Source organism: Bombus bifarius, unplaced genomic scaffold (genome assembly GCF_011952205.1).
Source record: "Bombus bifarius isolate JDL3187 unplaced genomic scaffold, Bbif_JDL3187 scf7180000008028, whole genome shotgun sequence".
In the NCBI taxonomy this organism is placed as follows: Eukaryota; Metazoa; Arthropoda; class Insecta; order Hymenoptera; family Apidae; genus Bombus; species Bombus bifarius.
In genome coordinates this window covers 502,111-519,991 of record NW_022884400.1, presented here as the reverse complement: position 1 = coordinate 519,991, position 17,881 = coordinate 502,111, and the positions used below count along the sequence as shown (strand labels likewise).

At 35.9% G+C, this 17,881-nt stretch overlaps 4 protein-coding genes across 6 annotated transcripts in view; 2 read left to right on the top strand and 2 right to left on the bottom strand.

The window, feature by feature from the left end:
- Position 1: 1 nt before the first annotated feature.
- LOC117207371 (dynactin subunit 4) lies at positions 2–2,461 on the top strand. Of its 2 annotated transcripts, none has more exons than XM_033447532.1 (9): positions 2–270; positions 395–465; positions 542–738; positions 832–974; positions 1,059–1,218; positions 1,297–1,480; positions 1,540–1,747; positions 1,801–1,991; positions 2,082–2,461. In XM_033447532.1, the coding sequence occupies exons 1-9, from the start codon at positions 142–144 to the stop codon at positions 2,299–2,301; spliced, it is 1,503 nt and encodes a 500-aa protein (XP_033303423.1). In that variant the 5' UTR covers positions 2–141; the 3' UTR covers positions 2,302–2,461. The 2 variants fall into 2 exon arrangements, with proteins under 2 accessions (XP_033303423.1, XP_033303425.1); XM_033447534.1 differs by having other exon boundaries at positions 3–270; positions 1,540–1,735.
- A 171-nt stretch (positions 2,462–2,632) lies between these two features.
- Positions 2,633–3,893, bottom strand: LOC117207379 (40S ribosomal protein S14a). 2 transcript variants are annotated; one of them, XM_033447552.1, is made up of 4 exons: positions 3,792–3,893; positions 3,322–3,472; positions 3,157–3,244; positions 2,633–2,906 (listed from the first exon to the last, which is right to left on the bottom strand). In XM_033447552.1, the coding sequence occupies exons 2-4, from the start codon at positions 3,468–3,470 to the stop codon at positions 2,688–2,690; spliced, it is 456 nt and encodes a 151-aa protein (XP_033303443.1). In that variant the 5' UTR covers positions 3,471–3,472; positions 3,792–3,893; the 3' UTR covers positions 2,633–2,687. The 2 variants fall into 2 exon arrangements, with proteins under 2 accessions (XP_033303443.1, XP_033303442.1); XM_033447551.1 differs by having other exon boundaries at positions 3,775–3,866.
- Positions 3,894–4,003: 110 nt separating this feature from the next.
- Positions 4,004–6,938, bottom strand: LOC117207381 (double-strand break repair protein MRE11). Its single transcript, XM_033447554.1, has 10 exons — positions 6,543–6,938; positions 6,280–6,451; positions 6,083–6,219; positions 5,815–6,005; positions 5,531–5,735; positions 5,098–5,437; positions 4,873–5,020; positions 4,509–4,796; positions 4,233–4,403; positions 4,004–4,130 (listed from the first exon to the last, which is right to left on the bottom strand). The coding sequence occupies exons 1-10, from the start codon at positions 6,646–6,648 to the stop codon at positions 4,041–4,043; spliced, it is 1,848 nt and encodes a 615-aa protein (XP_033303445.1). The 5' UTR covers positions 6,649–6,938; the 3' UTR covers positions 4,004–4,040.
- A 3,645-nt stretch (positions 6,939–10,583) lies between these two features.
- Positions 10,584–17,881, top strand: part of LOC117207394 (zinc finger SWIM domain-containing protein 8) — a 106,280-nt gene continuing 98,982 nt past the window's right edge. Inside the window, exon 1 of the mRNA XM_033447575.1 lies at positions 10,584–11,002. The gene's annotated coding sequence lies outside the window, so the exon portion shown is untranslated. The remainder of the gene's footprint in view (positions 11,003–17,881) is intronic.

The following is a 17,881-nucleotide window of genomic DNA, read 5'->3' as shown; positions in this document are numbered from 1 at the left end:
TTTGCTATGGTTGCTACACTATACATACGATTAAAGATGGTTCGAAGTAAAGATGAAATGTAGGTTGAAGGATGTGTTATTTTATGACAAGTAGAACTGTCGTTTTCTTTTTCTAAATAAGATCAAAATCTACAATAAATCATGTCGTATTTAAATCAACCCGATTATGTGCGTTATGTATGTAACTGTGGCTCTCTAAAACCGATTTCAAAGATTTACTTTTGTAGACATTGCTCGAAGATCCGTTGCGGATATTGTGTCTGTCAAGAGGTATACATATATATCTTTTAAATTTTATTTAAATATTATCTAATTATGGATTATGAATATAATCTGATCACTTCTTATAAGATTGTCTTCAGTTTGAGTATTAAATTTTTATTTTTGTTAATAGGTTGATTCACATTATTGTCCCAATTGTATGGAAAATTTGCCATCATCAGAAGTTCGCCTTAAAAAGAATAAGTAAGCTTTAGGAAAATGTACATCTCTAAATATACAATCAATTGCACCTTGTAGTATTTTATGAATATGTTGACAGATGTTCAAATTGTTTCAAATGTCCATGCTGTTTTCAAACATTATCCACGAGAGCTGGACATGCACCTTTAAGAGTAGTACCTGTTGAAGGTGAAGATTCCAAAGATATTAAAACAACACCAAAGAAAGTTTATTATCTATCCTGTTCACTATGTCGATGGACTTCCAGAGATGCTGGTATTCCAGATCAGTCTGTGGGTATGTTTATTCAAAATACTTATTATATTATTGTCTTGTAATATTAAAATATTTTTTAATAATAAAACAATAATTTTACATTGTCTTGACCAGCTACTGGAGGTTGGCCTGAACAAGAAAATCCTCATATGAACCGGATTAATACTTTGATTGATTATCATAAAATACTGGCTTCTATAGAAAAACAACAATCTGAAAAAAAGAAATTTCGACCAAAGCATCCTTATATGCAAATTGTAATGGGTTCAAAAAATTACTCATTTTAGGAGGCATGTTCTGATTTAAAGAATATATATGCTTTATCTTTATTTTCATTTTAGGCTATGTTCAGAATAACATCTGCTATGGTTCGTAAACGTATAGGACATCCTACAAAGCCTGCTACTGAATCAACTGATCAACCACCTCCAGCTGTTGCCAATGTAGAAGTAGAGGAATTGCCAACAGATATTTTTACAAAACCAGTCGAAATAACTAAGAGTAAGCATTTACTTGTATCAGAGTCATCAAATGAAATCTTTTATTTCAAAAATTAAAAAACAAAATTTTTGAATATAGTTACTACATTGGAACAGCGATTGCAACAACCAGATGTACAAACAGAAAATGTAAATGAATTACGTCCACAGCATAGACAATTGCTAGTTAGAAGATCGCAACGATGTCGAGTTTGCGAACATAATCTTTGTAAACCGGATTTTTGTTCACATTCTGCAAAGTTTAAGATTCAACTTGCTGCATTGTAAGTTTATATTTTATAAATTATTCTCCTTTTGATATTAATATGTATTTATGCTGTAGTTATCACGTTCCGGAAGTGAGGATCGTTACTTGCGAACCTCTCCGTCCCGGTAAATCAAGTGAATTGCTCTTAAAGTTTTGCAATCCAACTCAACATCAAACTCAGGTGGTACTATTATCTTTGGATACACCAATGACACCTACTTTGACAGTTGTGGATGAGAAGGAGGAAGTTAAACAGGATAATACACAACAGGTAAAGGGCCAGGTAGGCCTGCTATTTCCTAAATTATGCTGTTTCTAATATTGCTATAATTTTAGGGATCTGAATCCCCAAATTTATTACCTTCTATTGTACGACAAGTGCCTGTAGCAGAGGAAACAAAACCTATAAAAATTACTGCAAATGCAGATTTAGTACTTCCTCACAGTCCTCTGATTTTGCCTCGTAGGGATGATGCTGCTGAATATGACGATACCGGTGATACGCATAATTTTCAAGATGATCCTAAGTATATATAATTTTACTTTTACTTTTCAATAAATTTAATTAGGACCATGTTTTACTATATGTTAAAAATCTAATTTTTTTTTTATTAAAGGTTTGTGATTTGGCGAAAAGGTAATAAAGCTGTAATAAAATTACATGTAACTCCACATGAAAATATACAAGAGAGTGATGGTCAACCAATTATAATTGGCTTTGTTATGCAGTATAGATATGTGAATACTATTACTACATTGGAACATAAAGCGCCTCAAAAATTAGATCTCAAAGTTAAACTTTATCTTACTGTAGGCAATATCGTTGGAAGTGCTTAATGCTTATTACTGTCATAAATATTAAACTTCAATGATTAACTTAAGCTGCACATATTCTATATGTATCACTTATTATTTAAATGTTAATTTATATTTAGTTTATAATGTGTGGTTACTAATAAATATAATCTTTTTTTCACATGAAAGTTAAGAAAATTCAGGATGTATGATTTTAATACAGGATTCCTTACATTACAAATTTATACAAAAATGTATTAAAAGAGTAGTATACAAGCACTGCATTTGATACTAATTAATATTATATAATTTGTGTATTATGTAAAATTTTACTATCATGTGTATAGATAAGAATATAAAAACATAACACAGCACATTTTTTAAATTTTTATTTTTGAAAGTCAATCAACCACACATAGAAACATAATTTATAATCTTCTTCCGCGACGACCACCCTTTCTACGTGTAGAGTCAGATGGAATTGGCGTGACATCCTCAATTCTGCCAATTTTCATACTAGAACGTGCAAGTGCACGCAAGGCAGATTGTGCACCTGGACCAGGGGTTTTTGTTTTGTTACCTCCAGTTGCTCTCAATTTAATGTGAAGTGCTGTAATCCCAAGGGATTTGCATTTCTCTGCTACATCCTATTAAAGACAAAAGTATTTTTTAGTTTCATAATGTTAAAATTTATTATTTATTACATATAATTATAAACATGTTTTTGTATAAAATGTATCCTCCCAGGTAAAGAAGTGATTTATGCAAGCACACTTCCATACAAAGAAAGAAATTTGATTTACCACAAACATGAACGCTCCTACGATTAAACAATACCATCTAGGAGCTGCCTGAATGTGGATATATTTGAGATACACCAATACAACATTTTTTTACCTGAGCAGCAAGCATAGCAGCGTATGGAGAAGCTTCATCACGGTCTGCTTTAACTTTCATTCCACCAGTAACTCTTGCAATAGTTTCCCTATAGAAAAATGTATTAATTTTTACGTACGAAACATTGAATTATTTAATAAGTTTAAAATTTTTCGTTAAATATACCTTCCAGAAAGATCAGTTACATGAACGAAAGTATCGTTAAAGCTCGCAAAAATGTGAGCAACGCCGAAAACAACTTCACCTTCACGAAGTTGTGGTCCAAGAGATACTTGGACCTCTTCCTTTTGTACCTTTCCTCTTTTTGGTGGCATTTCTACATAAAATATTATATCTCTTTATAAATATATTCTGTTACAATATTACAATATTCCAAAATGTAATGATTTAAGATCTTAAAATTATTTAATTTACACAATTTAGATTTTACGAGGTTATGTCTTGACAGAGATTCAGAACAAGTATACAAGAACCTCATGAATTAAAATTCAGCCACTAGCATCTTAACGTTAAATGAATAATAAGAAAATAATTTAAGCACAATTTATTCGAATATGTTTACTTGATATATTTAAGATGTTATTTTTTGAAGAGCGACAAGTTTTCGGGGAAAAATACCTTTAAATTGAACTCACTAAAATTCGCTTGTCTAACACGACCAACGTTGGAAGTCTAAAGGAAAGTAACTTCCGGTGCCTAGTGAGCGAGTTGAGTTTCGATAGTATCGAATATCGAAATGTAAATCATAATAATAAAATAGAAATATAAAAATATTTTCAAGGATAAGTAATTATCGTAAACGTCTAATAAATATAAAAAATAATTTATTTTAATATAAAGTAAAATACAATCTTTTTCAAGAATCAGTTTTAATAATTTATATTTCAATCAGAATCGTCTATAATGATTTCTTTAGGCTTATTCTTCTTAGTTGTATCTAATGATTTCATATAATTTTGTCGAATATTTTGATCCTAACGACAAGAAATATACAATAATTATTAACGATGTATAAAAAATATAATAAATAATTATAATATATAAAATTATTAGTTTAAAAAATCTTCACAATTTACCATCTTCTTTCCTAGCTTTGCAGACAAATGTGTAGTTGAAATTGTACTAGCTTTTCCACGTCCACGTCCATGTCCGCGTCCTCTACTTCCTTTAGTTGTAGGCATCGTATTTCTGTCTTCATCTTCATCACTGATATTAATATCTTTATTTGCATTAATTTCAAAACCTTTCTGTGAAAATAATAAATTTATTGTATACAAAACTGTAAGCTACATAAGTTTAAACTTTAGCAATAAGTTAATATTATCACAGTAATTTTCCTAATTTAAATATACCTCAGTGGTTTCTTCTTCTTCCTGCATTCGGTTATTTCTAAAATTCCTAATTTCATTACAAATACTTTCAACAGTATCAACCTCACAAGTTTCCAAATGAGCAATAGTTTTCTTTATTTGATGATTCACAATATCTTTAAAAGCGTCTATATCTCCTGCATTAACAAATCGATTTAATGCTTCGTTTAAACCATTAACGGTTAATACCGTTAATTTATCTCTATTTTCTTCTAAACTGAAGTGTTTCTTTATACCTCCTTGTACAGTTTTGTTCCAATCTTTTTCATCCTAACAAAAAAAAGAGCTCTTTATATTTGAAGAATATTAATTAATATAACAATAATGATTTTAGACCCTTATTTGCCTCATAACAGAGAATTTGTGCCATTTCTTCGAATTCATCACCAAAGTCTGTCAAATTTGTCTTTGCGTTCTTACTAACAACTCTTTTTTTGCGAAATACAATCATATCCATGGGATTAGCAACCTCATCACAATATTTTTGTACCAATCTGAAACATATTTCATATTAAATATGTTTATCCCTGTGTTAAATTAATTAAAAAATATAAATAAAATTAAATGTTACTTATTTTGATCGAAGATTTCGTCCTCAGAACTGTAAAATATTCTTAGACGCAACAAAGGCAAAATAGGTTGTTTGGGATGACCAGACAGCTGCATGCTGGCTTTGGGTATGAGTTCATTTTCTATGTAATTATCAACAAAATTGTATACAGATGCAGAGCGTGGCTCATTATTTTGTATTGGTATATCTTGATCTTGAATAATTAGATTGTCAAAAATAAATGGTCTAACAGTCTGCAGTTTTATACTTTGTAATTTAAAATCCATTTTATTCACACTCAAAATACCAATGTGTTTGGGTTTTGCTTCACCTTCACATAGGGAGGTAGCAATAGAACTTCCTGTAATTTCAATGTTGGATATATAGATATATAGAACCTTTGTACGTAATCTTTGCATTATAATTTAAGCAATATAAAAAAATTATTGTATACCTGGTTGTGAAACATAGTATGTAGTTTCAGGGATATGTTCTGGAGTAATACGGCATTCATGTTCATGACCCCATATAACAAGATTAATAAACTCTGGTAATTTGCCTTGTGGAACATATCCATGCTCACTCCATGGTGAGCGATTCTGATGTATAACAAATATATTGAAACAATCTTCAGGCTCCATTGGACGTAACATATCGAGCTATAAAAAATGTATACTTGTTAATACAAATATATAAAAAACATGTATATCAAATAAATAAATTTCCTTATAATTTTACTTTAAAATCTTTTAATAGTCGAGATAATCTTTGATCATTCATATAACTTAACCCATACAGTGCAACATGGGTTTCACCCTTTTTTATAACTATAGGAGCAATGGTTAGTTTAGTAAGGTCTGTCGATTTCCCAAAATAATTTACTAAACCAGATACTGATAATAAATCCATTGATCCAACAGCTCCAAAGCCTATTATTTTATTGACAATAAGAAATAAGTTGAAAGAATGTTATAATTGTATTTAGGATAAATATTATATGTCTTACTTGGATCATCATGATTTCCATGAATAGAAAATACTGGCATACTAATATTTATATTTGGATCTTCATAGTTCACAACTTTATATGCACAGTGACGAAATACAATTTCTGGATCACTTAAGAATTGAATGTTAATTTCCCTAAGAAATAATATTTTGATTAATACATGTAAAAAATATGGCAGAATAACTTTTATTTACCTATTTCCTAAACAGTATTTCCTTAATAGTTCCATACATTTTATCATTACAGTCTGCGATGGTTTGGCATCATGAAATAAATCTCCACCAAGAAGTATAAAGTCTACGTTATATTTTATTCCATATTGCAGAATTTCTTCAAACGTTGTGATACTATCTTCTGTTTCTTGCCCTTACATTAATCAGTGAATATCAAATATGAATATTATATCATAAATTGTACTTTATTTCAATAATAGAGATAATAAGTTACAAAAACCAACCTCTTTTCTTGTTATATTCAAAGCCTAGATGAATATCGGTTGCAATTAAAATTTTCATTGTATCATTTGGATTTTTTTTTGATTCGTGGCCTTTATTCGATGACATTTTGTATATTAAATGCTTTTATTTTAAATTATCTGAATTTTATTTCACTTAAATTATCCTTAAATTATCTCAACTTTATTTCATATACCACCTTTGATATAACAAATAATGTTATTAAATCATATGCTTCAGAGGGATGTAATACAATGACAAGTAATGATTTAAATATCATATATCATCGCACACTTTGCTTGTCAGAATATGTAATTGTTCAAATATAATTACCAGAGATCATAAATATTCACATACGTTAAAATCATAAACAGTATATAAAAGCCCGCGAAATTTCCTGCACAATTCAAGAATTATGATTGGATAAAAATGTCACTAGATACTTGGGATAATCTAAGATTAGATGTGCTTCACCTGGTTTGACTATGTAAATTCGTATTCAATTCGATAGCAATGATTGCAAATTTGACGAAAATATATAGGAGATAAAGGAAGAAACAATACATAAAAGGAGCATAAATAAAGAATATAAACTTTATTTGATACAAGACATTATATTATAATAACATTATTACGATTATAATAGTTAGATACATTGTAAACATTTCTATTGATAACCATAATAACTACATTATTCAATAGCGTGATTGCAATAGCAAATAATATAAAGTGACATCATACATAACTTCTTTCACATGATTTAATTCGATTCTCCATGTATATACACTTAAAAATATGTTCACAACGAGGTATATATTTCGTATTTGAAAATGCCGCGAAATAATCGGAGCAAAATCCGAGATAGCCCGAGTATGACCGAAGCTGTGAAACGGGTAGGGGTCGTTGGGGCGGCGTTTTGATCGCCACCTAGCGGACAGTCGGCAGTCGTTGCAGCGAGGCGCAGGAGGAGGTTCGCTCGCCATATTTGTTGTTGTCGTCGATGGGGTAGCCTAGCTGAAGTTTTGGTCTAGTGCAGTGGTGTAGTGCGCAATTCTAACGTAAATTACTGCGATTATTCGTGTGCCCGTATCGGGCTTAACCTTCGCGGAAGGTACCGCGGACACGGTGCAAGATGTCTCTTACATAAAACTGGTGGGGCAGTGGTGGCTCAGCTGTCCTACTCTGTTGTCGAGTGCACTGTTTTATGTGTGTATGTGTCTATACATAAAGTATATATATACATATATATACATATATGTACATATATATACATACTTATATACATGTTTATGTACTATTCCTCATTTTGTTCTGGTACCGTACTGTTCGTTCGGTGGTGCTAGTAGCAGTAGCAATAGTAGTAGTAGTAGTAGAAGAAGGAAAGAGGGGTGTGAAGTGCACCAGTGACCGAACGTTAAACTTGTTAGAGAGGGTGAGGTAAGCAGGAAAAGGGTTAGAAATCCATGTGTACAAAAGGTGTGAAAGGTGGAAGAGTGAGACATACGGGGTAGTAGATGTATGAAAGGAGAGGGACTGCTCCTCTATGCGGGGTCGGGGTCGTCGCACGTTCTTGACGTGGGTCTGTCGACCCGCCAAGGTCCTTATGCCTCCGTCTGTCGCGTCACTGATACGTTTGTGTCCCTCTTTCGAATTTTCTTTGCCCTTTCTTCTGTACGCAAGCTCAACCTAACCTAATCCTTTCTAACCTTAATCTTACGGCCGCTCGTTTGACATTCGCCACAGGCTATACATTCTTTGCTGACAAATCGGACATTTCTTCTTTCTTAATTGTTTACGGTAGACTATATACATACATATGTATCGACGTTCTAACATTCTTTCTTTTTGCTTGTTTTTTTTCGTTCGCATTTAGGACTGGCGCGAAATTATCCAAAATATGAAAATGATACTTTAATATACGAAAAATCAATACGCTTCTTCAAACATTGAAGTGACGTAAATCAGCTGTTTCTGTTTTACTCAGCGTTTTAAGCAATTTAATGTTTTCGAATAACCACAGTAACGTATATTCGATGTCTTTTTTAATGTTTCCCATGTTTTGGTGAGGACTTGTTAATTTCGAATAATAGTCAGATTTAATCGATCTGTGTGATTCCAATGTCACGAGTGTAATATCTGTTTTATGGTATTGTCGCTCTAATACACGTGCACAAACAAGAGTGTTTATAAAGAGAAAAGTTTTTTTCCGCGCAGTGCTTCGGTGATTATTTACGCGTTTACATGATCGACGCGCTACAGTCGGTGTTGCACCTTACTCACGGAAGACACGATTCGGGAGACATATTCAATTATTCATACTAAATATCCGTTTTAATTCGAATGTTAAGGGGGTTAACTTCCGGCGGTATGCTAGACTTCGGTTTAAATTTATTTACGGAAAATAAGCAAAACCGAATAACAGAATTGGAAAGTGAAAGGTGACCTTCTTCTGCATCACGGATAAAACATGACAGCGACAAAGAACAAAAGTATTTGAAAATGTGATCGACTGTTTTTAACAGACTAATCTCATTACCATTAGCATATTAAATGATCTTTCGAACGACGTCGATCGTTTTCTTTATCTAAACGATTGGAAATTGGACAAGAATAATAAGAGACAACGATTATTTAAATATATCAATGTAAAAATTATTTAATTATTACAATGTTAAATATTTCTCTATTTTTAAATATCAATTTTTATTTATGACGTTAAATGTCAAATTAGTATAAAATAGAGCAAAATAATTCAATTCTTTTGAAACAATAAACGTCCATTAGTAAGTATGTATTACTATGTAGGGTACGAAGTATTATAATGTTGCTTGTACACCGATTGGTGGAACAATTAAAAGTAGCGACCGTTGCTGTTATAGCTGTCGGTGATGGCAGAGAGGGCTAATAGAAGGGAAGTATCAGACTCCGTGTTGACGGTGGTAAAACGGTGGTTAGGGGCGTACGCCCGGATTTACCAATTATCCTACCATGCCGGACAAATCAGAGTTCAATTAACAAATTTCATAGGTGTCCAGTCATGAAAAGCCTGGCGAACATATAAACTAAAAGTATCATCCGCGAAATATTGTCTGACTCTTCTTAAACAAAATTTTTTTCTATATGTACACAAGATTCTCTTCTTTATGTCCCATCCAAATTGAATGTTCATTATTCCTGTTGCATGTGTGACGTAGTTTTGCAGTTCTTATTTTATGATTGTTTATTGATAATACGGCATTGTATGTGTTGTTTATTTTCTTTTTCGTTTCCATATATTGTTGGACAATGTGAAAAAAGACTATTTCTTTTAATATTGAGGTTAGTGAATATCGTTGTATTCAAAAATCAAAAGGGGGGGGATTTGAGTAATGCTACGTTACTTTGTTTATTAATTCTCATTGCAATAAATGTATTTAGTAACATCGCATGAATGAATTTGGAAAATGGTAATGTTTCAAAAGTTGTCTTATTCAAACATGTGCTTACATAATCATAAGAGATATTTATATGTATTATCAAATAGAGAAGCAAATTGTCTAATTGTAAGGGGGAATAGTGGTCATTGTATAGATACAAATAGAGCTATTCATTCACTATTAAGCACAGGTAGACAATTACTGAATAGTTCAGCCAGTTAAACCATTCAGGTCCAAAGATCCAAAGTTCGAATTCCCTACTGTAATTACCTACTTATAAAACCAAATCAAATCGAGTTGGCCGATATAATTACCTACTTATAAATGCAAAAATCATTCGTTTATAGTGCGTCGAAATAAAACAGAATTCGAATCCTGATAAATGAAAGACAACACATACGATCCATGATATCCCAAACAAAAGAAACGTACGTCAACTCTCTGAATAACCTAGATAACTATTTTCCCGCAGGCGGCGATCCGCGTGGGGCACAGGGTTGAAGGGTTTACACGTCGAACGGTGGCTCGGCTCGTAAGAGACGGCGGCGGTGTCGTCGCTTCGTGATCGCGGTGGGGCCGTCGTCGGAGCACGGTGGTCGTTCGGGGGCGCAGTGGCTCGTAGTGTCGCGCGTGCCGATTCGTACGACAATTAAAACTGGCAGGCAATCTGGCTCGGTCTCCCGTGGCGGTGGGTGGTAGCGGCGGTGGCGGTGGAGGCAGTGGAAGCGGCGGAGGAGGGGGTGGTGGAAATGGTAGCAGCAACAGCGGCAACGGGGGTGGCGGCGGATCTGGCGGCGGTGCTCGGGGAACAGAGCCGGCTGCTGCTTCCGCCGTATCCGTGGCCGTGGATAATGTCGCCGGTCAATCGAGTGCTCCTCAGATAATCGAATGGGAGGAGACCGATCGTTACTCCTTCGACGATTCTGACCGTTTCGAAGAGGATTCTCTGTGCAGCTGGAGCAGCGAGCCGGAATCGTTGTGTAATAATTGGAGGGGATGGCGACGACCTACCGCTGGTTTCGGCATTACCAAGAAGTTTACGGAAGGTGAGATTTTTCTTTTTTCTTTATGCCGGCTGATGTCGGTGAGTATAGCGTGTTCGAAGTTTGGTGGTCATTCAAGGATTAGGGAAACACGAAGATGGTACCCCGCTGGGGGTAGCCACCCGCATGTTATATTATTATACCACTATAATATTTTAACGCTATAATATTTTACCAATATCCTACTGGAAAAATTGTAAAATTTAAATAAATAAATAAATAAAAAAAAACCTATTTGAAGACGAAGAGGGGGAAAGTTGTAAGATGGAGATGATGACCTTGAATGATTCAATGATTTAGAACATGCTATAGCTATAGCACTGTGTACCACGTGGATTTGTATTGTCGCACGTATGTTCTATTATAAGGTGATTCAATTTAGACGTATGAATGGTTACATTAAGTGAAATTCTTATGTCGATACGTAGATTAATATGAAATGAATCTTGTATAATTGTACATAATAATACACGTATATATTATGTACATAATAGTACATAATCGGCGAATCCTTTGTGAATAACTTTGATGCATCAACTGGAAAATTAACACGAACGATTAATTGTGTAATCCGTGTAATTGTAATAACGTGATGCAGAAATAGGGAGGAATTTTTTTGTTTATGACGCGAATTGATGGAATTTTCTAATTCGTTATTCCGAAGCGTTTTTGATCTTAGTCGTCAGCTATGCGTCGAGTCGTGTGGTCCGACGCAGTAGATCCATTATCTTCGGTAGCCTAAGACATATGCATTGTCACTGTGTCCGCAAGATGAACGTGTGGCAATGCATTATAATTCTCGCGTCTCTTTAAGCGTCGCTGAAGATGCCCGCGTATCCTATGACGCATACAAATTCCACGACCCGTTGGCTCGAGTAAGCAAGGTTAATGATTTCCCATCTTCCTGATGCACCGTCACGTTTCTTCGTGCTGTTTCATTCTTACCTGTCGTCTCACCTTCCGCAATCGGTGACGCTTGACTTTCCATAAAAGGGACTCGATGATTTTGGGTCGATCGGTATCAACGTTTCCTTCCTTAATAGCGCCATCTGCTAGTTTGTAAAGCTTTCACCATATAGAATATCTTCATTTTTAACGTTAGAGAAATATCTCCAAGCAGAGAAAGTAGCTGTCATAATAGAGGGCGCGAAGTTTAAGTCATATTCTGGTTGAAGCGGAACGTTCTCGGTTCGAGGACGCATTGAAAACTCGTTTCATGATAAATCAAACAGAAAAAGAGCGTCGAAACGGTGATCGAAGTTCTTTTTTCATACTTTTAACTGTAATTGAGTTGGCACGTGGCCAACGTTCATGTGTCGCGTAAATTACTTTCTTACCTTTGCTCGAGAGCGTATGTTACACCTTGTAATAATAATTTACTACATGGTTGCGCGGTGTGAACCGAACCGTGAAGTCGAAGTCAGTTATTTTACTGCAACGTTGATTTGATCGTGTCTGTCGTAAAAACACGTTCCATACAGTTACACAATTTTTTTTCAAAGCACAAGATCGTTTGGCGAACAGTAGTGTATCAATAAGTTTTTCGGACATGGTCGTTGGTGTAATTGAATTTTTTGCGATATCTTTCTCAACATATTTCTTTTCATTTTGCACTCATTGTATCGGTAGTATGAAAAACGTTAGTAGATAACGTAGTTGTGCTATTAGGTCGAATGCACACGAGCGACATTTTATCGCGCGATGCCGCTACGGCCATATGTCGTGTCTTTGTTTTCCTATTAAGAACAATAAAGACAGGCATATGGTCACAGCGGGATCGCGCGGTAAAATGTCGCTCGTACGCATTCAGCCTTAAACGATATCTTATTTACGTGTAAACAATTCCCCTGATTTGACGGTTCTATCTTGAAAAAGGCAGAAGATAGAGGAGCAATCGTTAACAAACATTGTGTCATAATATAGAAGCTTTTATCAGGCACGTGAGATTGCGTCTTTCGCATAGAATACGTATCTTGTAATATATCATCGTCATTATCCACATTCATAGAATTTTATCGCATTTCGTTATGTGCGAAATGGATACTACTTTAACAGAATTTTAATCTTCCAATGAATGGTAATTCGAAGCGTCATATGCAATTGTACTTTTGCAATAGCAATCCTTTTCAATCTATATGCAACTTCATAATCTCACTTGTTGCATATTGGATAAAATTCAAGAAGTTAAACCATCTTTCATCTACTATTTATTACTTTTTTTTTTATCAGAGACATATTACAAAGTGTTCCATTGTCCGCTGAATTTCTTCGTATATTATTCTCAAGTTATATTTTCATAACGTTATATAGCTAAAGTTCAGATATCTAATCTCCTATCAGAAATACAAAATAGGAGAGTTTTTTTAACAAAGTTAGTTCTTTATGTAACTTTATAGACATTACATACGAATAAATTTAAACATAAAAGATAATCAGATAGGTTTTGTTCTTCTTAAAATTCAACAAGCTCATAAAGGATTAGCATCCTCGATGGGATTAATCATAAGCAGGCTTCTCAATCTCAGTTTCCAATCGAAACGAACGATTCGTACAGCCGTGTCTCGCGTCGTTTAGCCAGGCACACGCGTGTATCTGGACGGAACAGAGGGGAAGTCAGATTTCACTTCATCCTCGCCGCTTCTCCCTGGTATATATACTCCTTTCCTTTTTCTGCACGGTCCTTGCTCCGCGGCCAGGCGATCAAGGCCGAGAAAAAGACTAAACGAAGAACGAGATAAAGAGAGACAGAACGAATCGTACTCGCTCTCATTTGCGCGCGTAAACACTCCGCCTCGCGCCCGAGCAACGTCTTCGGCAACATTGGATATTATCAGGCGATACAGTTTACCGCTAAAATATGCTAATTGCGTGCATGTCTGGTGAATTAACGTGTTTTGTTTCAGAACACTCGATCAAGTGAGCTTTACAGTCATTCGTGAAAGTAATTTCGACGGTGAACGCTGCGGAACAACGTTAATGAGCGTCGAGGCATCGTGTTCGTATACGCGTTGGCCTAATTTGGAGAAAGCGTTAGGAGAATCGAAAGGGAAAATAGGGTCGAGAGGTTTTCGTGGTGTCAAGAAGTAAATAGAAAAGTCCGACGCGCTAAGGAGATTTTAAGATCCTTCCAAAATTTCGATACTTTTTTGAAATCGTTATTTTGTTTCGAAATATTTCGTCGAAGGGATATTCCTCTTTCCTCGATCATTACACGAGACATCGAAACAGTTTCTCTTTTCTCTCCTGTTTGGCTGTAAATTTATTAATTTATTCTAATAAACGGAGGAACCCATATGTTCTAATTCAAATCCAGACAACAACAAAATCAGTTGTTGCGCTAAATAAAATATTTTTTGCTCGCTTCAATTTTAGGCAGTGAACTATTCAGTTCGTTGAGAATGGTCTGCTCTTACTTCCAACGCCTCGTATATTCGACTTTTTTTCATTCGACGCGTTATGCTTTCTCACATTCATCTACAATTCAAAACGAGTCACCCTGTACGTGGTACTTCGTAAGTTTATAAAAATGCCCACCTTTTAACACGTTCGGAGGACGTAGGGGGACGTCATAACGGTTGTTCCATAAGAGCACGTGGGTATTTTTAGACACGGTCCATTTGCAACGGCGAAGGAACATCGTTCCAAGTGTGTTATGCTTTAATTTTCCGTTAATAAGCATGCAGGCGTACGCGCGCTGAGTTTTGAACGGTTTCCCTCGTCGCCGGTTACGACACGCGTTTCCTTCTTTTATTTACACGGGTGCCACCCCTTTAAGAATTGCGACCACGTAGAGAAAGTATCTCATTTTACTTTCTCGGCGCATGCGCGTACGCGACGCGCATGCATTTAGAAAGTATATACGCTCGTTCCCGGAGACGCGTTCGTTCTGTGTCGTTGCACGACCGGTCACGTCGGTTTTCCACATGACCAGTCGATCGCTTCTGCCTAGAATTTTCAAGGTTATCCTCCATCTGCAACACGCGACGCTAATTTGCTACTTTCTGACACGCGGATATACGCGTCGATTACGAACTCTTGTTTTCCATCGGCGCGACTCCGTGAATGCTAATAGATGCGCGATTGATGCTGCGTATGAGCTGATTGAACGTCACGGAAGCGTTCGTCTGATACGAAAATTAATTCTTACTTCAACATTTACAGAGATTCCAATTGCGATCTAAATTCATGCTGCGATTCAAATTTAAATTTCAATTTAAAGATTCAAGTTGGAATTTAAATTTGCACGAGAGTCGAAGTATAGATAGATACCAATCGCAATTTGAATGAATTAATATTCATTAAGCACTGAGCGATAGTTGGTCGTAACGTTTTCAATACTTCGGTTTATTAAAATTTCATAAAACTGTAAAATATAATTTCTTGAAACATCCATTCGATAACGTAGACTGTGTGAAAATGATTGCAAACGAATGGATACGTTTTTTGATCTATGTAGTCGACGAAGGTGATATCGCGAAAGAAAAAGTAAATTAATGCAAACATGCAAAGCGCATTGTTTTAGTCACGCTATCCATTAAAGTTATTTTTGTATGTTCATTTCATAAAGGCAAATTAACTCTACGAGTTATTGTAATTTATCTTTTAGCGCGTCGCGTTATATTTTGTTCACTGGCGTGCTTTCTATCGTAGTATTGCAAGATTGAATTCTTAATTGTAATTCATCAATACTCTAGAATTTTCTTCAAAAATTTGTTCGCTAATGAAAATGAAGGAAATGTTTAATTCACTTCGCTCGAAGTGGATTCGGGGATCCGCTACGACGATCCAACCGATACCATTCCGATTTCATTAACGATCGTGTGACGAAGAACGGCGACGACGTGGACGCGTCACCCGGTATGTAGCAAGTGAGCAACCCTGGCGCACATCTATGACACGCCTATACCTATTTGAAAGCGTGACAGCTTGAGTCAGTGTACGGTCACGCGCGCCATGCCATCCGGATTTCAATTAGACTAATGCATCGGCAGTGTAGCGAGAAGAGAGTGTGCACGTTCTCGCCTCTTCGTGTTGCACTTCTCGCAGGATGCGCTAAGCATCTCAAATCTCGAACTGAACGTGACCGAAGAACCGCTTCTTCTTGGAAATTATACTGCATTTTTTTATTTAGCTGATTGTTCTGCTTAAGTTAAGCGTCGAGAATTGAGGCGAACCGTGGAACGTATTTTTCATGTGGTTTAGATGTTACAGATGGATAAAACGATCTCTTCTATTTAGAAGGCTAATTGTCTTCTCTGGTGAGAAGATGATTGATTACACGCGATCTTACAGTATCGTATGTGGTTTGATCTCTTAGACCGTATGCCTGCAACAAAGGACTTGAGAACATCTTCAAAGTTCACCAACTTTTCACTTCTCTGCATCTCGAACACCAGCCATCTATCTCAAACCTTCGATTCATCGATCAAGCTTGTTCCATTTTGCAACCTATCGAAGAATCTCTATAGGGAAGAAGGAGCTGTTGCTAAACGCATGATATCAGAAAGGTTAAATACCGGCTCCCTGCTCCCGGTTCGTCCCTCGAAACGTCGGCTGTCGTGGAAAACAATGGCGGGTGTTGCAGGATGTATTGCTAAGAGTAGGAAAAGAAACAATGGTAGGAAGGGGGAAGGTTAAATCAGAAGGGGGACTAGTAACGACGGGACGAGAAGTAGTACGGAAAGAAAGTGACTGGGAGGGATGGGCGGCCGGGGGTGGAGAGGGTGAAACGGGTGGTTGCGCGAGGGTGACAAAGGGTGGTCGCGAGAGATGAAGAGCGAGGTCTGAAGGGAAGCTTTCACTGGTCGATGGCGCTGTAGCTCCCTTTTTACGAACTGCGATCGTACGCGAACCAAGGTACGCGAAAACAGATGCATACTTGTAGATACAGTAGAGTTAAAGTAGTATAACATGAATAATTTACTTGAGATATCGAAACTGATGGATAAATTGATATCATATCTTGGCCAGATAAACTAAATAGCTGGTACGATTGAAATAAAATGTTTATTGAGGTATAGTAGGTTAATAGGAGGAGGCGACGGGGTGAAGTCCGTGGAATAGCTGTTGTGAATCCCCTTTACGTCTAGGTAATTGTTATTACGGAGGAAAGCTCGGTGTGAGTGTGCCTTTTGAACTAAGAACGCGGATTCGTGTTCACACTTTTCGTCAGGAAAGTGAGGGTAACGATTCGCGATGCCTATTGGTTATGACCCACGTTAATGAATGAAAATAGGAGGAGGAAGCCTCCTACCGGCGTGGGTAGCTCGTGGGTGACCTTGTTCATGGGAAAAATCTGCTTTTCCGCTAGACAAATATCCCCTTTCTCCGTAATTTGTAAGAACGTGCAATAAACCTAAGGACTGTTTTAAGGACCATCCATTTTTTTTTTTATTATTTATTAAAATTACAATCAATTCTCGCGTTGAGAATGTGGACTATCCATAAACCGAAAATACTTACAGGATTAGAGTTTAAGTAAAAAAGATTCTGTTTATGGTGGTTCCTTAGGTTCATCGAGGGTCTGCATAACGGCACGCGGATCCTTGACGGACAGACAATGAAGGATGTCGCACGGACCATCTCACGCGACGTAACAGTAATTCAGATAATTCTTTACCTTGTTGATTAGAAATGATAAGATTTCGTTTAGAGCTGTGTTTGATGTTGCAATTTGTTTGCAGTAAGATCGTATTAAATCTGTCCTTGCGTGCAATACCTAGATTGTTCAAAACAATTAGAAGATCGTTTTTCGTGTCATTTTAATTTCTGTATCTTCTTCTCGTGTCTGTGTACACTGTTTTAATGGTTGTTTGAAAGTCAGTCTTTATTATAGTATCGTACGAATAACGTGTCAATATACAGGGTGGTTGGTAACTGGTG

Bases quoted from the DNA above. Each gene is read 5' to 3' on its own strand.
- LOC117207381 (XM_033447554.1), bottom strand. From the start codon at position 6,648: ATGTCATCGAATAAAGGCCACGAATCAAAAAAAAATCCAAATGATACA. The intron at 5,021-5,097 runs GTAACATTTAAT...AATATGTTTCAG, and splicing joins GAAATCTTCGATCAAAATAA to ATTGGTACAAAAATATTGTG. The intron at 4,797-4,872 runs GCAAATAAGGGT...TTTTTTTGTTAG, and splicing joins CACAAATTCTCTGTTATGAG to GATGAAAAAGATTGGAACAA.
- LOC117207379 (XM_033447552.1), bottom strand. From the start codon at position 3,470: ATGCCACCAAAAAGAGGAAAGGTACAAAAGGAAGAGGTCCAAGTATCT. The intron at 3,245-3,321 runs GTATATTTAACG...ATTTTTCTATAG, and splicing joins GTAACTGATCTTTCTGGAAG to GGAAACTATTGCAAGAGTTA. The intron at 2,907-3,156 runs GTAAAAAAATGT...TGTCTTTAATAG, and splicing joins CTGCTATGCTTGCTGCTCAG to GATGTAGCAGAGAAATGCAA.
- LOC117207371 (XM_033447532.1), top strand. From the start codon at position 142: ATGTCGTATTTAAATCAACCCGATTATGTGCGTTATGTATGTAACTGT. The intron at 466-541 runs GTAAGCTTTAGG...ATATGTTGACAG, and splicing joins GTTCGCCTTAAAAAGAATAA to ATGTTCAAATTGTTTCAAAT. The intron at 1,748-1,800 runs GTAGGCCTGCTA...CTATAATTTTAG, and splicing joins CACAACAGGTAAAGGGCCAG to GGATCTGAATCCCCAAATTT.